Genomic DNA, 27425 nt, shown 5'->3' on the forward strand with positions numbered 1-27425 from the left:
TGTTAGCAGACTTCGCTAATGTCCATAGATACAATCCTGGTAATACTACATAGCTGTCACTGGCTGTGTGGGGTCTGTAATTATTATATTCATATAAAGTAGCTGCAGCTGCCTAGTTTCTGTTGTCCTTGCCACTATGATTCCATTTCATCTTAGCATGTGTACGGATCCTAGACTTATAGTAATAGTAAGCAAATTTATTTACACTTTACTAACTTCCTCTAGCTAAAGCAGAACCTTTCAGACTTAAACTGAGCCTTTTCAGGCAAAAAAACTAAACCTTTCAGGCTAAAATACTCAAATTGAACCTTTTCGGGTCTGTACATTCATGAGTCAAAGTGTGAGACTTTTTCTGTCCAATTTGAGACATTTTTAATTCAAGTAGACTGTTATTTACTGCCTTTAAGATTGACTTCATGTTTGGTCGACCTTGAGAAATTGTCTTGTACTTAGAAGTTTCTGAAGAGATTCTTCAGGTGGCAGTGAGCTGTATGAAGAACCTGTGTAAAAAAACACATCATGTACTTTTGAATTTCTCTGGAGAGAGGACTGAATGCTCACTTTCCTCTGTAATAACCCTCCAGGACCACAGTAAAACTCACAGGGGTGTGAGGATATAAACTCATACCAAATCAGAAGTTATGTAGTTACATATAACGTCACTGCCTGAGCTAGAAGTTGGATTTATTTTCATTCCCTCAGGTTGAGTATGATTTGGACATGATCAGTACTGTATTTGTGAGGACCAATATTTGAGACCCTGTTTTTGTAGTTAAAGATTTGGTTGTGCTAAATTATATATTTTTTTAAAAAACCCCACACAGTATGTCCCACATTCCTCTGCCCCACAGACAGTTTTGATTTTATTTAACCAGAGTAAACAGAGAGAAGAGACAAAGAAGAGAATTTGAACTTACAGAGCTCTTTATTAGGCACCAAAAGCATACAGAGATTCTCAGCTACATACAGTGCATTCAGACCCCTTAATTTTTGTCAAATGCATCCTCATGCTTAAAAAAAACATGATGATGAAGCCAAAACAAAAGATGGATTTGGCAGTAGCTGATGTGAAGTTAATTAGTGTGTACGTACCTTTTTTTTCTTGACTGAATACATCAGACAGACCAGAGATGGTGTCAGAAGTTTGTCATGATCTGGTGGGGAAAAAAAAAAAAGTATTGTTATTTTACAGTCACCAACATCACTGACTCAGGCGTCACAATTAATTCTCAGCAGACTGCTGATGAACTTAGTCAATAAATAATCAGAAAACATGAATGACACAGACAAAATGTTCTTACAAATGGCAGATCAAGCAGCTGAACCAACCTCTGAATAATATTTTGGGCAGTGGAAGAAACCATTTTACTGATCAGATTGTTAAATAAGACTAAAACAGCAGTTAGTTAATTTCTTACATTGGCGTGTAGTTTTTATTCGTCGTTGTGTTACTGGTGTAAGTGTGAAACTTGGTGACTGACCTGTGTGGGTGCTGTTGTTGTGTGTCTGCAGGTGCGACGGCTGTGGCGCCGTCTTCCACACCGAGTGTCGACAGAAAGCTCAGCCGTGTCCTCGCTGTGTTCGCCGAGAGCTCCACCACAAGAGGCCGTCCTCCTTCTGGTCACCTGATGACGACAGCCCCGGGTGTTTTCACCTGCCTTACCAAGACACCTGAGACACACACACCACACACACACACACACACAATAACAGTTTGGGTACTGGACAAAGTGCCTGCTTCCTGATTTGTGTGTTTCCAGGACAAGTTCTGTGACCGTTTTGGCCTAAAGAAGAGCTTGTGTTTCTGCGCGTTTACCTGCTAACACACACACACCTGAGCAGGGAGACAACCGACTGAAGAACTGCTGCACCAGGCTTTACAGACTGAACCACTTGTATTTTGTAGTTAAACATCTTCACACATGTCAAGAATCACCCTTGGCCATCTTCATTCCATCACCACATCACTACCTTCCACTTATTTCTTATCCAAGGAGTTAAACATGTCAAATCACAGCTGATGAACTGGGCAACTTCAAACTGATCGTTGGAATATTTTGGTGGTTTATTCCACATGCCCTTAAAGTCACGCTCCAGTTTAGTGATGAAACGGTTTGTCAATGGACAGAAAATTGAAAGCGTCGCCTTGGCCTCTGGGAATGCGTTGTCTTCGTTTACCGACTAAACTTAAGGAAAAAAAAAAAGGGATGAATCTGCAATTAAAGTTCTCATCAGCTGCAGGCCTGCTCATGTTGAAGTGATACATGTGGCCGTAAAATGTTTGTAGTTCAGCTCTCTACAGAGAACAGCAGCTGTTGTCAACTTGGATTCACGTCAGTTACGACAATAGAATCAAATATTAAAGGGCGGGTTCACTTTTTTTCCCCCCCCAAGTCTGACTTAAACTAGGGTTTCTGTTCACAATGCCCAATGAAGAACCTGTTGGTAGTTGGTATGAGGTTTCAACAGTCTTAATCAAGTCATATATTTTATATTCAAAGGTGTTTTTAGTGTAAAATATCTGTGTTACTGTCCCTCGGCCACATCTCAGCAAGGAAACACTGTCAAAGGAACCAAAGAAGGGACCTAACTGTGGAAGACATCCTGCTGATTTGTCTAAGTGCTGACTGAAGCCTCATATTTACTTCCCATCCATATTTTCAATTAGCACATTAAAAAAACTACAGTGGAAAAGCAGGAAATTTAAAAAAAAAGTATACATATATAGAGCAATGTTTTGACTCTTGGCTGAGGTCTGTGTGTGTAACCTTCCTCGTATTGACACACGTGTCAAACAAATTCATGTTTCTCACCTTTTTGAGGTTTGACAGGAGCGTCCTCATATTTAATCATGTTGCTGCGCCTTCTTCTCCTGCAGCAGTTCAGTGGCACCTGACCTCCGCCTCGACAAACCAGCTCCTAATATACACAGAACAGTAGTGGATGGAAACATGCATTAATTCACATTCTCATCAACATTCAATTAGAGTTTTTTGGTTTGATGGGCATTTTAACTGTGCTGTGACGTATTAGAGGTGAATTTATCATGGGAATAAATCAATAAAGTAAAAAAAGTTGTTGGTTAAAGCCCCAGCCCCTAACAGTCTAAATCCACTGACCACGGCTGCTGTATGTGAAGAAGCAAAATACAAACGTTTTACAGGTCGAATTCCTGAGGGAAGTGTGTGATTAGACGTTTGGGATTTAACTGGAACCATTAGACCAAATAATCATTAAATACTTTTAAATGATAAATCCCTCTGTCCTTTCTCTCTCTGTCCTTTATCACATCTCATTCTCCTTTTCCTTCAAGTTATTTAACCTGTAGATGTGGAATGAAAGACTTTGGTTAACTCACTCATTTTATCAGTGTTCCTTTAGGTAAATGTAAAATGTAAACAGACTAATTTAAAAAGTCTTCACTGTACAATAACCGGGGCAATAATATACTGTAAAATCTTTCATTGTTGCCTTTTCCCTCCTCTCTTCCTCTGTGATTCTACTTCCTGTTGTGCTTTATTCATGCAGAATCTATCAAACATGATAGCAGCTTTAGCTTTTAGTATCTCTATGCAACCTAGACGGCCTTTATAACCCACTGCTTTCATGTGTAAAGGTCTGGAGGCACTTTTCTTTACGTTTAGGTTTTGTTGCAGCAGCTGTTTTTCCATCCAGTTTTAAGGAAGTTTACAGTCAAAAATGTTTCAAATGGATTTCTGTGCGACACAAAAAACTGAACCTGAAAGGAAAATGAATTTTAAAACTTGATTACATTTCTACATTTATTCTTAGCCTAATGGTTTTGATTGTCAGCAGTATTTATATTTATGCAGTTTGAACATGAAAATGTGAAAAACAGGTGACACTTAACATGAAGCCTACTTATTAATTTTTTTGTTTTCATTGTTATTTATTTTTCAGATTCAAGAAATGAAATATGTTGTGTCTTCAATGTTGCTGCAAACTCTGATTTTATATGTGTCTGCTAATTCACAGTTCCAAGCTAACGGTGGATGTTTTGGATGGAAATGTAGCTGCTTCTGTTTTCTGTTAAACTGGTCTCATATTCATTTCACTGTTAATTTTTTGTGGTAAAATCCACTCAGACTTATTCTCCTCTTCTTTTTTTTTTTTTTCATCTTTTCGAGCCATAAATGAACTTGTAAGGGAATTTATGTGTGGATAAGCCATTGTACTCAACACCCAGTTACTGGTGTGTTTGGGAATGTGTATTTTTTCAGACTGACAGTTATTCATGTTTATGAAGTGTGTAGGAAAATGTAGACTGAAACTAAGTAACCCAGTAGTTTAAAACATGGCTGGAGAAGTGCACTGATGTCAGCTGACTCAAATTAAGTTTTATTTTTACTTTGTTTTGAAGGTGAAACCTGCAGCCCTGTCAGGTGATACTGAAAATGAAGTGTTTACGTTATTGTTGTCTGATTGTGCCTGCTGCATACAAAACTAGTGAAAAAGGTAGTGAAGTGTTCGGTAAAGTATTTTTGATATATGTTTTTTTTTTTTCTTGTTTGTGTACTATGGAGTCCAACAGCTGTCAGGATTTTTATCTTTTCTTTTTCTTTTTATATTTGTGCACACAGATTAGAGTTCTGTTTTTCTTTAAGTCATTAATTACTGCTATACTGGGCTTTGTGGATCTACTTTCTATATGACGCACGCTGACAGAGACCATTGGTCTGGAAATAAAATAGATGACCAAACCTGAACCTGGATCCAGCCCAAAGCTTTACACAACAAAACAACCTGAACCTGATAGTACTCTTATCTCAGATTACTAACGTCAGTATATGAATTAATAAAATGTTGTAAAACAAACTGTTACCATGAAAAGTATGTTTTAGGGATGTAAATGTTATTTAATTGGTAATTACATGGTATTCATTATTTTACCAAATTGAAGAACATACTGTACCAACTTCCTGTTGCTACTGATGCCTATTAGAGAGTAGTGAGTGAATCTGTGTGCACAAATGACCAAAACCTTATAGTGTAGTCTGCCTGACTTGTTGAACTGATCACTTTAAAATGTTTAGCAGCATTACTTGTCTTACACAGTCTGTCTATTCATCCATACAACATGGAACATGGAAATGCAGGTCTGTGGTTAAGGTTTTTTTTTTTTTTTTTTTTTTAATGTCTTTCATTTCAGTGTGGATTGAGAAGCATAAATTTGAACACAGGAATACAGGAGTATGATGTGTTTCAGCTGTGTTTTTTTTTCCAGGTAATTTTATAGCTAGTAACAACACACAGTTCTGACAAAACGTTGAAATCTTAGCATTGGTATTTGCAGGATGAGTACAGGACTGGAAGTGGGTTTTTTTGTATGTCACAGGCACATTATGATCATCACAGCGTCTTTTACTTGACATGCCTGGAAAATAATATATTGTACAGTATTTAAGCAGAGTAACTGGAAACTCTTCTCTCTATTGCACTTTTTTCACGTTTTTTTTTGTTTTTTAATTATTTTTTGTTTTATCATTGTTTGTTTTCATCACAGCCAAACTCTTATGCAACTACAGGGAGTTGATTTTTGGATTTGATCAGCCTTTCCTCGTGTCTGGTTTAGTTCAAATTTATTTGCTAGCCACTGATGCCAATAAAAACAAACTAAAGTGAAACTGTTTGAATCCTGTGTTTTATATCATTTTGGTTTTTTATGTCTTGTTTTGCAGGTTTATTTTAGTTAAATAGTTGTGGAGTTACTGGCAGTGATGTTTGCGTGCATGTATTTTAGAGCAGGAGTGACTTGAAAAGTTTGTATTAACGTTGGAACCTTCTTATTTTTTTCACCATAAAACTGAATTGTGATGAACTTGAGCTGACAACAACACACTCTCTGTCAGCAGATGGAGTTTTTGCAGTGGTCATGAAACTGTAGTTATAAGATCAAAAATTTACTTATAATCTCAACTTAAGCCTTAACATGGACAGGAAGTCCTTACAATGCTTGGGGAAAAACCTAAATGTGAGCATTGACGATTCAGTGACAACTGGGCAAACTCCATCTGCTATATTTGCTTCTCTGTTCTGTCACTTTTAATAAGCCTGTAGGCATCATGCAGACAGACAAGAGGACAAATCTCTACCAAGAAAGTAAATCACTTACCTTTACACTGACTGTTAAAACAAGCTAGATGTTCATTGGCATTCATTTCAACCGATAACACTGAACGCAGCAGGCCTGGTCTTAGCTCCTCATTTACACATCTGTAACAAAAGAAAACCAATCTGTTAGAATAATACCATCACTGATGCACAAGTATGTTTAAAGGTGCAGTCTGTAAGTTTTCTGTGCTGCTGAACATGGTGGTGATAGTTGCTGCCAAGAGCTTCAGCCACTGTTGTGTTTACAATACAAGAGATTAGAATACATCCTCTGAGCAGACTGGATGCCAGAACAAGTTACAATCGGAAAGTAACAAGACAGGCTGGGACTAGCTAGTTAGCATGCTTAACTTCAGTAGAAGAAGAGAGGTGATAGAAATAGAAGCAAAACATGGTTGATGCGGTTTTCCATCTATGGAGACAGCTGTTGGTGAGTAAAGGAATAAAGTTTGATGCTGAAGTCACAATGTGTCTTCTAGACTGGTGAGTAAACAGCTGCTAATGCTAACGTTGGATGGATGAAGTTTTCCTAACTGTCATGGAAGTTAAGTGGTTAGGTTTGCATCTGTGCACTTTGAGGATGCCTTCTCAAACCACAACAAAAATTCAAACTGGGATTTTAAGATCCACAGTTTCATGGTAACTGGATAAACTCCCATGTGCCAAAGACGGTTGTTTGATATGATGGAAACCTCCAGAACAACCACTAAACGGGCCTTGCAGTGAGACTGTTTTGTCAGCTACTGGTTCCAAGATCAAATATGAACTTCAAAACGAGTTCAGTGTTTGCTGAGATGACATAAGAAAACATGTCAGTTTGCAGCTGGTTGTCAGGTTATGAGCCTCAAACTGAGCTGAGAAAGAAACTGTTCCATGTGAATAAAGGTGCATGTTAACCTTCCCAAGTGAATATGCATATTGTCTGAGAGAGAACGGAGCTCAGAGGCTGAAGCGTTTGCCTGTGATGTATGTCGAGCAGTGGGCAAATTGAAGCTGAGTGTCGACCGCGCTTAATTGTCATCGCCAATTAGTGCATTGTGGGACGGCCACAATGGATCAACTGTAGCGAGTAGAATGAAGTTCTTTGTGCTTCTCCAGTGGCCCGCGGACCAGTCAAGACTCATTTAGGGCCTGAACAACGACAGGGCAGAAATGCCAATGAAAATGAAAACAAAAGACAGTTTAAGGAGGAAAAGAGGACGGAGGAAAGAAAAAGAGAGGAGGGGGAGGAGGTAGAGGGAAGGACTGGGCCTCCGCTCTCCCAACATGAGAGGACACACACACACACACGCACACACACAAAATTTAGCGAGCTGCTACACAAAAGCTGGCAGGGCCCCAGTGTTCCCAGTGACCTGGTTGCTCAGAAGCTCGTTTGGCCATGTCGACGCTTTCAGCAGGTTTGAGCAGAGCAGATTGTCTGTGTGTTTTTGTCAAAGTTAAAGGGTAGATCCACTGTTTTTCTATTCAAGTCCTTAAAATGTGCTTTTCTATCAGTTGTAATTAAGCATAAAACAACTTCCTAACTAGGCTTTGAAAGATTCAAAACAGGGAGTCACAGAGGACTTAAATTATTCAAGTCATGATCCCAGATTCCTCCAGAAGAACCACAACAAGTAGCTGCCAACCAAACTCTGAAGAAAAGTCATAAAGTTCCATGTTTTACTTGTCCATTTACCTGTTCAGATATCTATTCTACAAACTCTCTCTCTCTACATGTTACGTTATTTTAATTCATTAAGGTTTGTCTGTTTAGTCTAAATATGAAACTCTATGTCATGGCATTAAACCTAAATTCCCAAATATTACCAAGATCATACTTTCTGTGTCCTGTGTCAAGATAATCTGTCATGTTTATTGTTGTTCAACTGAAACAAAGGAACTCAGTCAATTACTCGATTAGACTATCAACAGAAAATCATCCATCACCAATTTTGACAATTGATTAATCGTTTCGAGCAGAAATGCTCGATAAATAGCACATGAAACACTGTCAACTAAACAGCTTTGGGTTCCGGCTGAACAGATAGAAGACAATTTGAAAGTGACACCTAGGGGTTATTTTTCACGGTTCTCAAAGCAGACGATTAATAAGTAACATAAAAGACTGATGAATTTCTGTGAAAAAAAGAATCCCTGGTTGCAGCCATAGTTACAAACTACCAACGCTTTATTGACTTAACTGATTTGACTGCAACATCTATACAGAATAATGTCTTTACAACCTGATAAAAAAAAAAAATCATGTTTTTGTTATTCCACTTTACTCAGTAGACATCTGTAATGATGGTAAAACCCAATTCAAACTCTTCAGATATACAGCATACTATTACGTAAGTATAGAGGAACAGAAAAATAACTAACTGGCCTTTAAAGAGATTATTACACTCGACGCGCTCCAGCTTTGTTGGGGAAAATGAAAGTCACAATAAACTAAAATCCAAATAGTAACAGTAAATGATGTGTGAGAGATTGAATCAATTACAGTTCAACACTCATTGTTATCAATAGAAAGACAAATGTGTGTATGAAGCAGGACAGAGGCTTGTACTTAAACGTCTGAGCCAACATGGATGAGAATAAAACCAGAGGAAACAGGTGTTGTCTCAGAGTAGTTTAGTTTTTGTGCTAATTTGTAAGTGTTTCATTTTACCATTGGCAGGTGACCGTAGGAAGTTGATGAATAAAAAACACATGTGAGCAGAATGTTGTTTGATATAAATACGGCAATTGCAGATTTATCTGGATCATTGTTGGTGGGTGTGTACGTGTATGTGTGTATGTGTATGTGTGTGTGTGTGTGTTCAGCCCAGGCACCACACGTTTCATTCACACCTAATGATCGCAGCCTCTCACCGGCAGTCATCTCTCCTCCCAGACCAAATCCAATTACTGGGTACAATAGAAACCAGCTCCAGGCTCAGGACTCCATCAGCTCCTCTGTGCTCCTGCTCCCTGCTCCGAGACTCCTGCTGGACCCCTAATCATGTCGAGGGTCCACAAGGGCCACAGAGTACACCTGTATACACACACACACACACACAGACAGATATGAGTACAAAGAGAAACACATCTCAAGCTCAAATGCAAACAAATCAAAGTCAAAAACAAACATGGTCATGAGAGTCAACAAAAAGATACAAGCAAATATAAATAAAAATATCATGCACAACCAAGCAAAAATGCAGCAACAAGAAAACACAATAAAGCATAATAAAATAACAAAGGGAAATAATTAAAACAATCAAGCAAATACAAATAAAGTCACAAATAAAACAACACAAGCAAAGATGCAAACAGAATTACACCAAAACACATGTAAACATGACACTGAATGCTGCTATCTTACAGTACAACACACTAAATTTAATATTTATCAATAGATAATAAAAGGCCTTTCTTATTCTGTGCACACAACACACAAACTCATTTTACAGCACTACATAGTTCACTTTCCAATAGTGCCATCTAGCGGTCTATATGTGGAACAGCAGCATTTTATTCACGATGGACCAGAAAAAACTCAGAAACCCTCCAACAGAACTTCAGCGCTTGAGGGTTCATTCACTGACCTTGTAAATGTTAAAAAAAAAAAAATCTCACCTCAGGGTTTATTTAGTAGCAGCTCTATCTTAATGACAACATAGACAAAGACTTTAAAGTGCTCAAGGGATATAAAATTATTAGGTCCTCAAAAGATTTCTTTTTTTCCCAAATTAAGGTATTGTTTCCGTGAAACAGTAAAAGAATTGACAGATTCCACGTTGACATAATGATTTCTGGGATTTTGGAGAGATAATTTACAGTCTACTTTCACACATCCACGAGACAAACAGCCCTGAGGTGAACAGTACACTCCTGTGCCTCGTGCCCAAAGACCGAGGACAAGATGTTAGCCAATGAAACATACACGGACGGCTAAAGCTAATGTAAAAACTGACGGTTTTAACTCTTAAAACATAGTACATGGTCGTTCCAAATCCCATTCTCTGTAAAATGACAGTTTTAAACGGTCAGGCCATTACAGTGGAAAGGTGTGTAGGCCAAACACTAGCATTTGTTTAGCTAGCAACCGACGCCTAGCTAGCTGAACAAGCTAACGTTAGCTTACCGTGTACGTTTTTATGCTAGCTGTTAATCGGATTTGAGCTCATTTAAATAGCTATCGAGTCAACACAGAGGCCTAACGGTAGCTACATTATATTATATTACACCCACCTTTAAACAGAAACACACGATTCAAGAATCAGTTGATAATCCTAAAAAGTTACATCCATTTGTTGCAGAGGAGGAAAATGGAGGGACGGCTAAAAGGGCGGCATGTTTATGGTACATTTGTGCTCTGAAACGCACTGATGCAGGCTACCTGCAGGCTAAACCTTCACCTGCTACTATGTGCGGCACCTGACGTCACGTTTACCTGTCGGTCATGCGCAGAAGGGAAGAAGGGGCGTTCAGGTGTAGTCCGCAATTATTTCGGTTCCGGTTTTAACTTTTCCAACAATAAATTTTACTTTTTCGTATCACAGTGCACGAATTAATTTATTGAAAGCATTGTTTCCCTTCTCAAGAGTGTTTCAATGGAAGGTTGGAGGCACACGTTATGGCGAGAACAGAGAAGATGGAGGAGGAGCTTTTGGGATACTGTAAGAAAGAAAAACTCAAGAAATAGAAACTGTTCTGATACAATGGTGTTTTTGGGGAAATTTTTTTTCATTTATTAAGTGTGTAATAAATTATTTTTCCCTTTCAAATAATTTGATATGTGTGTAGAATTTTTACAGATAATAAACTCTATGCGTCATGGAACTTTTAAGTACCAGGATATACACTTTTTTCCTTTCCTTTTTTTTTTTTTTTAACCATACACTACACACCACTAACAACTGTTTCTCATCAACACTGCACTTTCATTGCTGATATTTCTTATATTTAACAGTACAGGAGGGTGGACCTGCAGGTTTCAAACCTCTCTGTTCTCCTCTAAATAGTTTTTCTAAACATATTTTGTAGGTAAGGAAAGAAGCCTGATTTAGAGGTTTGTAGTGAAAACAATGATTTGATAAAAAAAAACAAAAAAAAAACAATTTTATTAATGAATATTTTTTATTAATGAAGTATTTATTTCTTTGCATCGCTTTCCTAAAAATCAAAAAGAAAAATACTGGAGACCTCACTTGAATCAGAGCTGTTTAAACTCAGAAACTAATAAACACTAAACTTAAAACAATAAAAACCGAAGTGAAACAAAGAAACCCGTTCTGTTAACTAACTGGAACTAGACTGACAGGAAAACAAAAATTAAATTGAAATAAAATAAAAAGTAATGACTCATACAAAGATAAAATTAACTGTGGTGGGGTTCGTTCAGTGATAATCAGTGAACTGAAGTCAACAGTATTGAGTCATCTGAGTTGATCAGATTCGGCAGGAACAGATGGTCTGAATATTTCTCTGATTTACTCTGCTGCTGTTATTAAACCTTTCACACAGTGATGCAGACATGTTTGAATAAAATCAGGTTTAAATGTGAAAAATACTTTGTTTCCTGACTTTGCTGTGAAGTGGATGCAGTGCTCAGCAGAACTGACTTTAGCTGCTGACTCAGACTGTCCTCAGATCAGTATGAATGAAGGCGTTTAGGTTTTCTCCTGAGCAGCTGAATGATGCCAGTCTATGATTTTGTTTTGGACAGAGATGGAGGATGCAGACAGAAGCTGCTGTACTGAATGTGTATTATATGTATTTTGAGATTATCTGTTGCTGACCGGATTAAAACCTGTAGGGATTGTAATCTAATATTCTGTGTGTTTGTGTTTAACTGAAAACAGGAGCAGAAACAGAGCTACAACACAGATGATCGAAGGAAAAAAAATTTAACTAATGCTCCAGTAACAAACATAACAGATTTTCATTTCCAGCACAGAGAACACAGGGACACCTCCAAATTAAACCTCTTCTCTGACATGACTGTTGTTGCACTGATGTAATTAGTGCTGTGGAAACATACATTAAACTGAATGAATGTGAACCAGCACAGTACAGGCAATGCTGATTCATGTTAAGAGAGTTTTGAGGTTTTTAACAAATGTTCTTAAACAAAGGAGAACTACAGATGTGATGGTGTCAGACAGAAACAGCCTGATACACTGTTCCTACTTCACATTAACTTCAGCTCCATTGAAGGGCATCAGTCCTCCTCACAGAGAGGAGCCATCAGACTTGAACTGGCCTGTGATCCTTTTCTTTGCATCGAGTTGATCACCACTCGAGCTTTGTCCGCCCTGCTTGTTGTTCCAGCTAAATCCACTTCAACATCAGTTATCACCCCACGCTTATCCAGCAGCGTGTGTAGGACAGACTCTAGCTCTGTGATTGACCAGGACCAGGGTCAGGACCTGAACGAGAGAAATACTTGTTTCAGTAAATGACAGAAATGACAAGAACAGGACCAAAGTGAAAATGCTGCTGCTGAGTTTAAACTACTCCCACAGAGCAGCAGCAGCTCTGACTGACTGATGATGATTTTCATTAGCAATCTGTTGATTATTTTACCTGTTAACAGATTGGTCTGTAAATGTTAAATATAGTTGAAAACACACACACACACCTATCACAGTTTTCCAGTCCAGTGACATCTTGAAATGTCTTGTTTAGTTCAACCATCAATCAAAAAACTCAAAGAGATTCAGTAAAGAAAAGCTTTGGGTTTGAGTTTTTGGACTCAAAATAGTTGACAACTGATTTTCTGTCAATGGAGAAACTGATAGATGGTTTGAGCTCTGCTCTGTTCAGTTCTGATTTCCAGTTCTGTCTCCATCTAGTGGCTGAAAGAGACAACTACACTCTGACCTGCTGACAACCAGTGCTGTGTTTTTCGTCCTGTTACACTTGGTTTGATTTTAAAGAAAAGATTTGAACATCAACTTTTTTTGGGACTTTGTGAGTAAAACAGTTGAGCAAGAGTAATAAAAACCTGCACCCTCATTTGAAACATGTAGGCAGCAACAGTCAGCGTGTGGAAGCAGATCTCAGACCAGTCCTCTGTTAATAAGCTCAGTGATCTGCTGTCTAATGTGACTGACCTTCTGTTCCTGAGTTGATGGCTGGTAACTGCTCCACCAGATCGTTCCTGTTGATATTTCTTAAAACTCTCTCCATCACTGCCACAGCTCCAACTAATCCATATTTCTGCACCATCAGATGCCACGGTGTCCGCCTCTCTGCTTTCAACAGCTGCCTCTCTTTAATGGGTGGAATATTGTTCACTGTTTCGCATTTCAGGAACCACTTGAAGTTCTCAAAGTCTTCATCTCTCAGATCGTCCAGGATGTTTTTGAGGTCTATCTTCATCTTGGCGTCCTGGTAAAATCAGAGCATATTGTCAGTCTGAGGGATAGTTAGAAACCAGCTGTGTCCTTCACCACCACCTTTGTCAAGGTGTGCAGTCTGACTGGTCTAATGGTTCAAACCAAGTCAGGTCCAGAGAAATTCCAGCTCACATGGTGTATGAAATAATACCAATAAACAACTTATATAGGCTTAATGTTAGTATGCTCAAGTCAGTAAGTACAGGAGTATTAATGAAAGAGTGTGAACTGTTGTGGATCAGTTTTTGTACTGTGTTTATAAATAGTACTTCTAATGATATCACTGAGTAATTGGAAAGGAGGACCAATCTCTGACAAATTACAGCACTTCAACCTAAAAATAAAGAATAAAACATGTGACAAAGTTCTAGATTGAAACCATTCACTGTTTCATAATCTGTTCAGAGCTGAAGGTTTAGAATGTAGTAATTTAGAAAATGGAAACTCCAAACACCTGAACCCAAGAGGATGCAGGTTAAAAACAGTCAAATACACAAAGGTAAAAACAGCTCTTAATAACATTTTCACCTTATGCAGTGATGAAGACATTTAACACACATTGTGAGTTTGGTCTGAATATCTTAGTCACATCACTTTATAGTCGTGTTGAACAAGAAAATGTTGAATATATATTTGTTAATGTCAATGTGGAAAAAAGTCCGACGTGATTTAAACAGTGAAGTGATTTTTCTTGTTCTAATAGATTTGAAATCTGTAGCTCAACATTGCCCTGCCAGTCACTGGACTAAACCACTGAAGAAGAAAACTGACTTTACCACCAAGATACTCAGTGTGGATCAGTATAATATTAACCTGATGTCTGCAGTTTAGGATCAACACAACTTTTGCATCATATTAATCTCAACACAGAACTAAAATATGGTGTCTGACCTCAGAGTCTCTAGTCTACAGTCTGGACTCTGCAGAAAACCACACAGCTCCTTCACTCCTGAATCCTGCAGGTTGTTTTGACTCAGGTCCAGTTCTCTCAGATGGGAGGGGTCAGACTTAATAACTAAATAATTTATATTCCACTCAGATAAGTACAGACTCTGAAAGGCAACACAAACACATGACTTTGACCCAGGATACTGGGGTTTGTATCCCATTTTATTTACCAGTCTCCTTGGTCAAAGTCCATCAGGTCCAGTTCTCTCAGATGGGAGGGGTTGGACTTCAGAGCTGAGGCCAGAGAAGAACAGCTGATCTCTGACAAACTGCAGTTCATCAACCTGAATAAAGAATAAAGCCTGTAGATAAACGTAAATAGTGAGAATACTGGCATCTCTCCATTAGCCAGCCTTCATCAATGAGCCTGGTCTCACTCCCACTTCATGTTTCCAATTTCAGGCAGTATGATTTGTTAATTCTATCTTGCCCATATGTGTGAGAAGTGTGTTGCTTTTCTTTAGCCTTGCCTCAAAATAGACTTACTCACAAGCAGAGGTGGGAATCTCTAGGCACCTCATGATTTGATTTGATTTAAACAATACTGATTAATAACATTTCGCACAACGACACAGGTGGGCTATAGCTTCAAATGGAGTCAACATTCTTGCTACACGTTCGAGTAGAATACATACATCTATTCTTTTCCCATCAGTATGCCCCAGTTATCTGAATTAATGCAATGATAAATATGTTTTGTTGAGAATTAATAGTGGCATTTATACTGTGGCACATGCCCCAGTAAAAGGGGCCTGGCGTCACCTCTGAACTAAAATAATGTAGAACTGAAAAGGGAGTTAATAAGATTCTGATTCAGTAAGTAAACTGGACAAAATGCTACTGAACCCCAAACCTACTCACGTCCATTCTGTTCTTCTTAGAGTAGCAACAGTGCCTTACTTTGTGTCTGAGGGTCCAGGTTCATTAGTGAAGTCTCGGGAGGAGTTGCTCATTATAGACACATAGCCAGATGACTGAGACTCTGCTCCGTCCTCCCCTTCCTCCACACAATCACTCATCTTGTGGACTTCCATCAGTCACATAAACCACAACATAACCCATTAACACTGACCATGACCTCAACAACACATACAGATAAACACAGAGCCATAATCCCAGACTGGCAGAACAGGAAGTAACAAACACAGAATGCATACCATATAGGTCAACGCTTCTCATAAATCAACAAATCCTCATTTCCTTTTAAAGTCCACACAGAGACAGAGTCAAAGAATTGGACAGCACTCACCTGTTTTCTTTCATTTTTCTCCTCCTGACTGATCTGAATGAAAGTTTAGCTTCAGTGTCTCCTCCATGCATTAATGCACCTGCATTACCTGAGCAGAGCTCCTCCCCTCTCCCTTTAGGGGCGGGACTGGCAGGTGAAGTGAATAACATTGATCATTGCCTTACAACACAATGTTCTGCCTGAAAACTTTGGGTCATCATATTCATCTGGGTGGTACCACCCACCTAAACATTGTTGTAGATCAATGATCAATGTTATTCACTTCACCAGTTTTAATGTTGTGGCTGATTGGTGTATGAGAATCTTGACTACCACAAATATGAATATAAATAGAAAAGATTAGAACTGACAACATAGACTTATATTAACAAGGGTATTGAATCAAATTCATCAAGAACTCCTGCAACTTGTCAATCAATTGTACTCACTTTGTTTACAACTGCAGTCCTCAAACTTTCATCAAGTAAAATTAATATAGATTAAAAAAAATACCTGGTACTATATATAAAAAATGTTCCTGTTGGACCAGAGCTGTTGACTTTCTGCTGCACTAAGACACTATTCTCTGTAGTTTACGATAAGCAAGATACTCTAGAGTCCAATGGAATAAAAACATTGAAAATATGTCAATAAGCTGCTGATCTTGTGCTAGAAACCACCAAAAAAGAAAAGAATGCTGCTGAGATGAAGGATTGGTCCTCAACAGACAAGAAGTCAAAACAGATATTATTTGGATAAAGTGACCACATTTGAGATCTATTAACAGTCTTAGGATAGAAATTAACATTATTTTAGTAATTTTATTAATAATGACAAATGCAAATATCATAAAAAAATAGAAGGGGCTAAACTGCATCATTCTCATACTGTCACAGCTTACTAATTGTTAGTAATGGCTGTGCTTTTGATGGCATGGCAAGCCAAAATGTCTGATGTGAAAAATGTTTGTTTTGGTGAAGCCATTCGCATTGTCACCACCAGAGGGGACCATGACACCAATTTAATGCACACAGTAGTAGGAGCTGTAGGTACAATGGAAATACACATCTCAATCATTTAACATAAAAAATACTCATGAAAGTTTTGAAGAGATAAAAAAAAAAAGTTTGGCACACATAATGACTTAAAAAAATGCAATGGCAAGGACTTGTACGTTTCCTGTCATGACCTTTGTTGTATCAAATAGTGGGGACACTTACTTAAACCCTGCTACAATATTCTCCACCACACAACTGAGAATGAGCAAAAATAAATAAATGAATAAAAACACCTATTACATTTATACCAGCAACAGCATTATTTCATTTTCTATCTGACCACATATACACTAAGGGGAGGTACCAGAAGGAATGAGTTTGCACTGGTTCTTCTTCTTTTGAAGCCTTAGAATGAAAAATATCACATATAATCTGACATGATTTTCTTCTCTCTCATGGAACCAGAACATGTCACAGGTCAGAAAGGCAGGCTGTTTTTTTTTTTTTTTTTTTTTTTTAAATTTTGTTTGTTTGTTTTTTTGCCTCCCCAGATGGTGGCGCTGTAGAGCTGTGTAAACTGTCTGACCATGTGCTCCTCAGTCTCTGCCTCCTCTCCTCCTCCTCCCCAGCGACAGCGCTGCTGGTGTGTCATCACACAGATATGTGGCGTTTATCAAGGCAATTCCTTTTATAATCCTCCTGATGCTCGTTGCCTGTGTTTTATCTGTTTAATAGCATTTTACTGCAACACACCATAAAAAACATCCTTTTTATTGTGACACCAAACACATTGTTTGGGGAGTTGACCCTGCCTGGGTAATGAACAGCAGTGATTTTGCTGCCAGTAAAAAAAAAGAAAAAAAAAAAAAAAGAAAAAAAAACAGAGGGGAAGGAGGGTGGGGGGGCAATTTTAACCCAGAGAGGAGAGGAGGAATATTTTACAGGAGGGGGGAGGAAACCTGTTCTCCACTTCCCATTAGAGGTTTCAAAACTGCAGATTTTTAATTGTTATCTTTTTCAAGGTAGCCTTCCATTAGTCAAAATTCATATAATTATGAGAGGAAAATGCAATTGCTTTAAAAGCATTTTCCAAGTCTTGAAGGAGTTCCCAGAGGTGCTGAGTACTTGCTGGCTGCTTTGCCTTCACTCTGTGGTCCAACTCATCCCAAACTATCTCAGGTTGGTTGATTGTGGAGGCCAGAGGCCTGTACTATGAAGCAGGATTCACTTGCGATGGTGGTTCACTTCTTATCACAGTAAATAGCCACAGTAACATGCTGAATGGCTAACCTGCTCCAGGGCAGGTTAACTTCAGAGGATATCAGATCAAAACCTGTCAACAGCCCAACTACTGATCAATGAGATCACTGCAAAACTAACATAATCTTTTCTTGAGGATCCTGACAGGGACAGAGTTTACAATAAGGTGAAAAATAATAAATACAAATAGATATTTTTAATAGCTCTGTGGAATTGTTTTGTTCTAGTCTTTCTATTATGTTCACAACAGCGCTTCTAACAAATGGAGAGAGAGGTTATCACACTAAGTGATCACATACTGACTGTTATATCTTCATTTTGATAGAACAAAGATGCTTTTAGCCACACACTGTTGAATTTTTCATATTGTTCACATTTCACCTTAAATGTTTGCATTGCTAGAACCGAAACGACATGCAGCTATCAGTGTTACTTCTCATATATTACCTTACTCATGGTTCTGACAACACCGCTTTTAACTAACAACTCTGCCTCTTTAACATGAATGTGCTTGGGAAATCCTGGGTTGACTTAATGAGTTGATAACCAGCATTGTGTGACTGCTTAGCCAGACTTAGTTGTTAGGTTTAGTGAAGCCAGATAAAGATAAGATATCCTGGGTATGTTGAACTTGCTTGGTAGTACAGGCCTCAGGTCATCTGACGCAGCACTCCATCACTCTTCTTCTTGGTCAAATAGCCATTACGTAGCCTGGAGGTGTGCTTGGGGTCATTGTCCTGTTGAAAATCATTTGTCCTGTGTTCTTGGAGGGAACCACACATAGTGAGACCATCCTTTTGTGCATCTCGCAAAGACATGGCGAGTTGAACCAAAAATCTCAAATTTGGACTCATTAGACCAAAGTACAGATTTTCCGCTGGTCTCATGTCTATTCCTTGTGTTTCTTGGCTCAAGTGATACTCTTCTTGTTCTTCCTCAGTAGTGGCTTCTTTGCAGCAATTAAACCAATAAGGCCTCATTCACGCAGTCTCGTCTGAACAGTTGCTGTTGAGATGTGTCTGCTACTTGAACTCTGTGAAGCATTTATTTGGGCCCTAATCTGAGTTGCTGTTAATTTGTGGTCTCTGAGGCTGGTAACTTTAAGGAACGTATCCTCTGCAGCACAATAACTCACAGGTCTTCCTTTCCTGGGGTGGTGCTCATGGGAGCCAGTTTCATCATGGTGTTTGATGATTTTTGCAACAGCACTTGAGGATACATTCAAAGTTCATGAAATTTTGACGTTCATGTCTTAAAGTAATGATGGACTGTTGTTTTTCTTTACTTAGTTGAGGAGTAGGGTTCTTCCCATGTTATGGCCATGTTATGCCATGTTAGGGCAAGAACCCTACATATGCACAATACAACTGATGGTCTCAAAGACATTAAGAAGGTAAGAAATTCAACAAATCAACTTTTGAAGAGGCACACCTGATAACTGAAAAGCATTCCAGTTGACTACCTTATGAAGCTGATTGAGAGAATGCCAGAAGTGTGCAAAGCTGTCATGAAAGCAAAAGGTGGCAACTTTGAAAAATCTAAAATATAGGAAGGTGCTGGTCCCTCCAGCAGAGTTCAGGAACTTGGAGCGTGTCTAAAGAGCACTGAAGCTGTCCTGGATCATTGTGGTAAACCAACATTTACTTCTTGCTTCATTTTGTTGCCACTTAGTTCTTAGAACTAAATCTGGGCACTGCTTAGAAGGTGATGCCTAATCCAGTTCCAGGTATTTTCAGGGATTTCTGGCAGTGCTATCAGTCATATTTGGTCAAGCAGATGAGTCATCACATCACAACCATAACAACAGTAATCACCATTTTACTTCTCAATCCTTATCAACATGGACAAACAATGCTTCAAAAAGAAAGGACAATGAAGGATGGTTGTTGGCTCTCATGGGAAGAGATGACCAGTCAGAGGGAGATTCATCAGGCCCAAAGATACACAGGGACACAACACACAGCCAAATAGTTAGAGAAAGATGACACTAGATTATGGAAAGATGATATTAGTGCACGCAGTGGAGCATTCAGAAAAACCATGAAGTGGATTTAGGCATCAGTTCTCATAAACAGAAAATCTTAACATGAACTTCAATTTACTCATCACAAGGAGTAGTAGGCCTACAGCTGATAACTCACTCTGTGGCTCTAAAAGGAGATTTCCAAAGACTGAATAACATCAGGATCTGATGAACGACACTATCCGAAGTAACCCTGGAGTTTTCCTATATGCATTTTTCCTTTCAGGATACTATATTCAGTTACAGATCATGTCTTAACACCAGGTGTAAATGCAGTAATACTGTTCATTATTGCTGTGACAGCTCGGAGTCATCATTTCCATGGTTGATGGTGAATAGTTACAATATAACATATGGATCTTGTAGAAGAAGAGAGCTGATACAAGAGCCAACAGGTGAGCATTCCACTGCCAACCTGATATTTCACAACATGTTTTTCATTTTCTACTGAATTCTAACCCCTGCTGCTCCGTTTCACAAACACCTGGAGTGTTTCTGTCACTCGCACAAGAAACTGTGAAAGGTTACCTTTCTGGCAAGATTTTATTTGGGTGTATAATCAGTGTGGTTCAGAATGTACAAGCATTTTATTTTTGTTCAAATCATTGTTGGTGTTTGCGTTAAAAATAAAGACAGAATGCAAATGACTGTGAAAATAAGATCTTATAGGACAGCGACTTGTTAAGATGGATAAGTAGTAGATTTTTGACCAAAAGAGGAGTGAATATTTTAATGAGGGAGGGGAGAGTGTGTTCTCCATGTAGAAATAACACTGATTCCACATGCACACACACAGACAGAGAGCGAGAGAATCAATAGAGGCATTTGGTCTATTATCATAAACACACAGTGTGTGTGTGTGTGTGTGTGTGTGTGTGTGTGTGTGTGTGTGTGTGTGAAGAATGGTGTTTTTATCTCCAGATGGTTGACTGAGACTTGGCTGGTTGGTACAGAGTCAGAGAGAAAAGCAGGCAGAAGGCGTCTTTTCTACTTGAGCTCGACTAAATATGTGTGTGTGTGTGTGTGTGTGTTACTGTGTACCATGTCTGCCAACCTGCCTGTCTGTGTGTATGTACATGTGTGTGTGTGTGATTGACCTTGAGAAAGGAGGCTCAGTTGGAGGAGAGAGGGATGAGAAGCCTACCTCCCCCATTCACCCTCCCTTACCCCCTGCTGCGCACCCCCCCCACACCACACGGGTAAAGGACGACTGGCTTCTCATTCGCCGTCTGTCCTCTCTTTTCCTCTTCTGTCTCCTCCTATCTTTTTCTCTTCTCTCCTCTTCTCTGCGTTCCCCTCTTCTCGTTCCATGTGCCTGTTCCCTATTTTCGACCCCCTTTTCTTACCTCTTCCCATTTTTCCCCTTATTTCCTCTCATCTTCCCCCATTCTTTATATCCTCTCCTTTCTCTTTGTCTCCTTGTTTCCTCTCTTGTTAATCTTCTCTCCTCTTTTCCTCTCCTATCCTCCTCTCACTTCTTCTCCTTCCCTCATCGCTTCTATCTTCTTTTTCTATGTCTCCTCTCCTTATTTCCTCTCTTCTCCTCTTTTCTTGTCTCCTTTCCTCTCCTTTCATGTCCTTGTTTAATCTTCTCTCCTCTCCTCTCCTCTCCTCTCCTCTCCTCTCCAGCAGCCAAGGTGCCCTGCATGAAAGACAAGAAAAGAAAAATGTGTCTAAAGTAAAGGAGAGCAGGGAATCAAATGCCAAACTAGAGGCTCTTTGAGAAGCTTTGGAGACGGCAGGATGTCCGGGGGGTAATTTAAAAAACCATGGTCAAAGAGAAGGTGTGACAGTCTATCTGTGATATGCTTCATTTTCACAAAGATTCTGGAAACGGCTCTTTGATTCCTTCACAACACTTGTATCAGCGTGTTTCAGTGAGTTTCAGACTTGTATTTTCTCTCATATGATTTGACTTTGTTCTGGTGGCCTTTCAAATAAAACCATAGATGTCGATAACTCACAGCACAACTGTCTGCTGCTTCACATTCTCTGTTTAGTCACTGGTGCAAGTGCACGTGCAGTAATTTGCCTTAATTTGAATGCTTGTCAGCCTTTTCCCCCATCTGCACTTTCATCCTCTCCCAAAAATCCCTTTTTTTCTTTCTTTTTTTTTTTAACAGACAAATGGAGCCACCGCTCACAGCATTTCTTTCATTCAGAACAACACTGAAACAATTCAGCACGTGGCCACTGGTAGCCCTTAAAAAGGCGTTGAATTTTTTGGTCCTGACAAACTAACCTCAAGGAATGAAGAAAAGAAGAAAGGCTGACTGAATGCCTCATGTCTTCAATTGTTTTTCTGTGATCAATTTTTTATTGTGTTTTCTCAGAAGCCAAACAGAGCAAAACAAACTGAAAAAGACGACAAAACACGCTGACAAACCGAACAGTATTATCTGAGAGCATTGCAAAAGCCTGATAGTAAAACAACTCTCTCTCTCTCTAACATCCCTTCAGTCACAGTTTGATAGGCACTCTTTCACTCTTCAGTATAGAGCAAAAGAAGATGTTTCGGTACAGTCAGTTTGACTGCTTCATCTATCTTTTCCTTGTTTCCACAGTGACCTTTAAAGCGTGGAGGAGGAGACACAAGAAGCAGCGAGACCTTTATCAGTGGACTGTGTCCTTATCTCATAATTTTCCACTTTGTCTATTTTAAAATTTGCTATGAATTCACTAAGTAGACTGGTGCTCCCTGCTGTGTGAAAAGCTGTTATATCCCATTCACTGTGGAAATAGCTCATCATTATGATATGATATCAGATCTTAAGCAAGTTCAGAAATTTTAAGTGGTCCATGGAGGAGATTTATGAGTTGAAGATAGTTTGTGAAAGAAATTCACTAAACCCTGTTTCTTTTTGTTACTGTTACTATGCCTGTTAAACATTATAGTACAGCACATCTGCTGTCCAGAAGGACAGCAAAGTCTGATACAACAGGTCCTTAAATTCAGACAGAGGCAAAAAAAAATAACCAAAAACTTGCCAGTCACCATCAGTTTTTTCTAAACAACAACCGCCACTAGCAGAGTTCATTTGAAAACCCGGACTCTTTTCGAGACGAGAACCCGTCAAAAGGGTTGTAGAAATGCATTTGTTGGCTATATACATGACAACGTGCCTGCAGACATGAAGACATGGATAAAAGGAGGCGTCGCTCTTCTGTTACAGGGTAGATGATGGCTGTTTACTATGACAATACATTCAGTTACTTGGACATATAAAACAATAAAAATAACAATTTATGGTTTAAAGTTAATAGTTATGCTTCACGTTTACATGGCAAAAAGTATGGTGCCCCAGAAAGGTCATGGTGAGAGCAAACAAACTGAGCATGATGTCAACTGAATTTTTCAAATCCTGTTCAGTTCACCAGTTTAGTATGAAGCATGCTATAAATTAACTTGACTAATATCTACATCACTGAGTCAGGCACGCTCCATTTACTAAACAGAAATCTAGATAGAATGAGTTTACATTGGTTTTCCATGTCTTACATCCCTGATGACTATATTCATGCAACTTTATTACTGCTTTGCACAGAGAGGAAGCAGGCATCTCAATTCTCTGTCTGTACATCTTAGTTTAATGTCTGGGCAGAGCAGCTCCTCATTTCCCCTGAGCAGAGACTGAGTGAATGCAGAGAAGGAGTGGGAGGTGAAGGGAGGCGAGCAGCAGAGGCCTTAGCAGGGCTATTTTTATGAGCCACATAATAAAGATATGGAGATGAAGCATCTATATGCTACCTGAGGACCTTCTCTCTGCTCCCAGTCTGGCCTGACAACCTCTTCCCTTGTTTCTGCTCTCCAGCTTCCGTGGAGGATAGAGAGAACAGGCTGAGATGAATGAGAGTAATAACCCCCACTGTCAGGAGAAAGAGAGCAGTGGGGAGGGTCATGATGGTACAAACACCAGAGCGAAAGCTTGCAGGTCTACGGTTCTATTTTTACTACAGCACAAGGGGTGGAGGAAGGGGAGGAGGAAAGAGGGATGGAGGGAGGGAAGAGGAAGTGGTATGAAAATGTGAATCCTGCATTATTCATGGACCTGGTGGAGGAGCATGGACGGCGAAAGGGACACCTTTCAGAACCTGAACATTCACAGACAGACAGTATATATATATATATATGTACTAATGAGGATGCTCTCTGACATAATACATTCCCCAGTCAGTAGCATTAAAGGGCAGAGTCACTGCTTTTACACATTAAAGCTCCACTAATTACACATTAACAACAAATCACATGTGTAATGGGAAAGAGGCCACTCACAGTGACAAAGCCACAGAGAATTATCACCAGCTCTGCAACTCTACTGAGCTTTTTAAGCCTCTTTTAGCTCCAGCAGGCAGCTGTTTTCAGAAAACAAGCTTGGATAAACCCTATGTACACCGCCTGCCCGGAGCAAGATCACTGATCAGCTGGCTGGTGCAGAAAGTGGAGCATTTAACAACTAAAGAACTCAGTATTTTTCTCAGGAGTTGGTGGAGACTAAACCAGATTTAAAAAGAGAATGAACACTGGACTTGAACACTTTTGGGTAGCAACATTCAAGTTCTTCTGCCCCAACGAGGCTAGACTTTACTAAATGCAGCTTTAAAGTCAGCTAGCTAGTTGGAGGCATAATATCCTCCATGTAGCTTTAGAGAGAGCTTTGCCAAGTTACAGAAAAGAACCCTAGTAGACTATATTATATTTTCAGGTTTGGGTTGTAAACTACAAATTTCCACAGCTAGTTAGCTTAGCTTCTACAAACGCACCTCCATTTCTTCTTTCCCTCTGAAAATAAGTGAATACAGTGATGTACTGCATTTCTACCTACACACCCTCTAATATTTTTACAACCTCAAACACTCTTGTCATTTCAGTGCCACAGAGTGAGTACTGGTGAGGTTTAAGCAGAGTTTCCAGATTTGTGCGTTTTCTGTAAAATGTAGTTTGATGAGAGTGAAAGCTATGGTAGATACCAGACCTGGTGATATGGCAGCTTTAAAGCTATACTATTTATTGGAAGTGCATTGGCAATATTAAGCAATTGGTAATTACATTTAATGTCTTATGTCTTAATGGGATATCACAAGTCAATCACTTGATTTTGTAATTAAATATCTTATTTCTGCTGCCCCCAAGTGTCCAAAAATAAATCTGCAGTTGTTGCAGATTAAAGTAAAAACTTAAAGTAAATTATGGTTGTTTTGCTTGTTTGTGCCTCATCCACATATTTCGATATGTGTCTTTGCCTATGAACAGTTCGTCTTGGGTCACAAATGCGTCTCATATTCACAGCAAGTTTATGGATTTATTCACATTCATATCTGATACTCTGATATCCTTGTGTGTCTTTGAATCACTGTCCTGCACTGTGTGTGTTTGTTCATGGATGGCATATTATTTACATGGATGAATGACCTTCACGGGGTCATGTCACGCTCAGTGAAACCCTCTGTGCTGTAACTGTGCACAGTTTTCAGCCCTGTACTCGCTCTTCCAGACTGGCACCAGTATCATGTTTCCTCACGATGAAGCTTCAAGAATCACAACAGTTTTATGTTACACACTAAAGCCTTACAAACTCACAGGACAGTGAGGTTCAGCAATGGGTCTGTGGTATAAATAGGTCTGCCTACTTATGTGATGGGATGGGTTAGGATGTATTTAATATCTTGAAGATGGCATGAAAATAAACACAGGACAGCACTAATGTATTGGTATGTATGTATAGGTTGTGAATTTTGATTTTACTCCACAAGAGTTTCTGTAATCTGACACTCTGTGCTAATCAGTAAAACAGTTGAACTGTCTTCTGGGGATGTAACAATATCGTCAATTTCATAATACTGTGTAACAAAAGTGTCTCAATACTGTCATGGACATGGACGGTACCAAATGATAGGTCAATACTGTAGTTTTGTTACAGCCGTGGTGGAAATGAGAACTACAGAGACCATTCTCCCATGTGCGCCCATCATCCTTTGCAGCTCCACTTGCTCCCTCTTCAAATCTGGTGGATGCCAGTGTTGGAGGCGAGGGAGAACAGAGTGAGACGAAGCTGCTTTTTTAGATCAGAGGTGTGGAATCATTCTAGTTTCCCATGTCATGAAATGAGAGATTGAGAACCGTTTTTGATCTTTACTATCCAACTGACAGTTTTTTGTCCCCCAAGTCCTCAATTGTCTTTTTTAAAAAAATATCACAATAAATATCATATTGTGCACTTGTTATCAAAGTATTATCGTATCGTGAGATTTTGATATCATTATGTCCTTACTGTCTTGACATGAGGCAGATTCAGTGGGGTCATGGCCTGGTACCATTACAACAGTTCAACACATACATGATCAGTGGTGACAAACATGTATCTGTTTACTCCCATGTTACTGAAGATAAACTGAGACTCATACAGTGAAACATTCAAACCTGTGACTGTGTTTTTATGGTTGCATCATTCCATCAAACAGAAAGATTCTGAATATCTTGTGCATCATTTCAGGCACGTTTCCTCAACATTCAGCTGGATGTATTTCATGCATTTGGAAACTTTAGTGTTGGTTTGAACAGTTTTGAATGGAAGATGTGTGTCTGGCAGAGGTTAAGTGCTTAATTAATCCCAACTAAATGAGGCATTAACATGATTTTATGAGTGGTAATAAACCAGTGAAAGACACTTTTCAAATTTTACCTTTACACCTTCTGAAATTCCTCTTCAACTGTTTCCACTGCTTGTCCACTCATGCTCCAGCTGGCACAGAGTTATTACGCTGTAATGGGACTTTTCATTACCTGTGATTCATTGGCGTCCATGGTGAAACTGTGGCGTCGTGCCACCTGTGCCCTCACCTCCCCCGCTCAGCTCAGTTCACGTCCATTCGACCCCAGGACCTGAGCCGACAGAGCAGCAGTGTCCTGCAGAGACACAGAAGACAGAGAAACAGAGACTGAGGCGGAGACAGAGGAGAGATAAACAGAGAGAGAGAGAGTGTAATCTATCTGCAGCCGCTCGGCTGCTGGACAGGATGCTGCTGCTGTAACATCCTTAATCTGACTGGCAAGGACTGATGCTGATCTGACAGCTCCTGCTGATGTACTGTGGTGAGAAGTGATAGGACACACACACATGCACACACACACAATCATCATCATCATCATCATTCTTGTCTTGTTGCAGTGGTGCCCCCAAATCCCAAAGACCTGATTCAGGACTTGGGGATGTTGTACTAAAATCCAGGCATGTCATTAATACGTGGCTGATTGCTGCTGTACCGTGGCAAAACGTACCGTGAAATAGTATTATTATTTATTTTTTACCCCAATATGTTTTAAAGTTCCAAAGTAAGTGTCTTACAATTCAAAGACCTACAGTTAATACAAATTATAATAAAAAAAGAAAAAGAAAAACCAAGAACAGACATAAACAATATATAAAAGAAACAACAATAATCACAACCAGGTAACTGAACAATATTTG

General features: G+C 39.2%; 1 protein-coding gene and 2 long non-coding RNA genes across 6 annotated transcripts in view; 1 reads left to right on the plus strand and 2 right to left on the minus strand.

The window, feature by feature from the left end:
* The window catches only part of plekhm3 (pleckstrin homology domain containing, family M, member 3), a 37564-nt gene extending 31919 nt beyond the window's left edge, over positions 1–5645 (plus strand). For all 3 annotated transcript variants that reach the window (XM_018702685.2, XM_018702686.2, XM_018702687.2), the window contains exon 8: positions 1513–5645. In XM_018702685.2, the coding sequence (XP_018558201.1) occupies positions 1513–1675 (163 nt within the window). In that variant the 3' untranslated portion in view covers positions 1676–5645. The remainder of the gene's footprint in view (positions 1–1512) is intronic.
* LOC108901267 (uncharacterized) lies at positions 727–10535 on the minus strand. 2 transcript variants are annotated; one of them, XR_001963874.2, is made up of 6 exons: positions 10351–10535; positions 8989–9151; positions 6134–6234; positions 2814–2919; positions 1482–1671; positions 727–1154 (listed from the first exon to the last, which is right to left on the minus strand). It is a non-coding gene; the product is annotated as an uncharacterized LOC108901267 (long non-coding RNA). The 2 variants fall into 2 exon arrangements; XR_001963875.2 differs by having other exon boundaries at positions 8968–9151.
* A 737-nt stretch (positions 10536–11272) lies between these two features.
* On the minus strand, positions 11273–15800 carry LOC108901214 (uncharacterized). Its single transcript, XR_001963858.1, has 3 exons — positions 15700–15800; positions 13218–13494; positions 11273–12530 (listed from the first exon to the last, which is right to left on the minus strand). It is a non-coding gene; the product is annotated as an uncharacterized LOC108901214 (long non-coding RNA).
* Positions 15801–27425: the final 11625 nt, after the last annotated feature.

The sequence above is a fragment of the Lates calcarifer genome, linkage group LG1 (assembly GCF_001640805.2).
Source record: "Lates calcarifer isolate ASB-BC8 linkage group LG1, TLL_Latcal_v3, whole genome shotgun sequence".
Classification (NCBI taxonomy): Eukaryota; Metazoa; Chordata; class Actinopteri; family Centropomidae; genus Lates; species Lates calcarifer.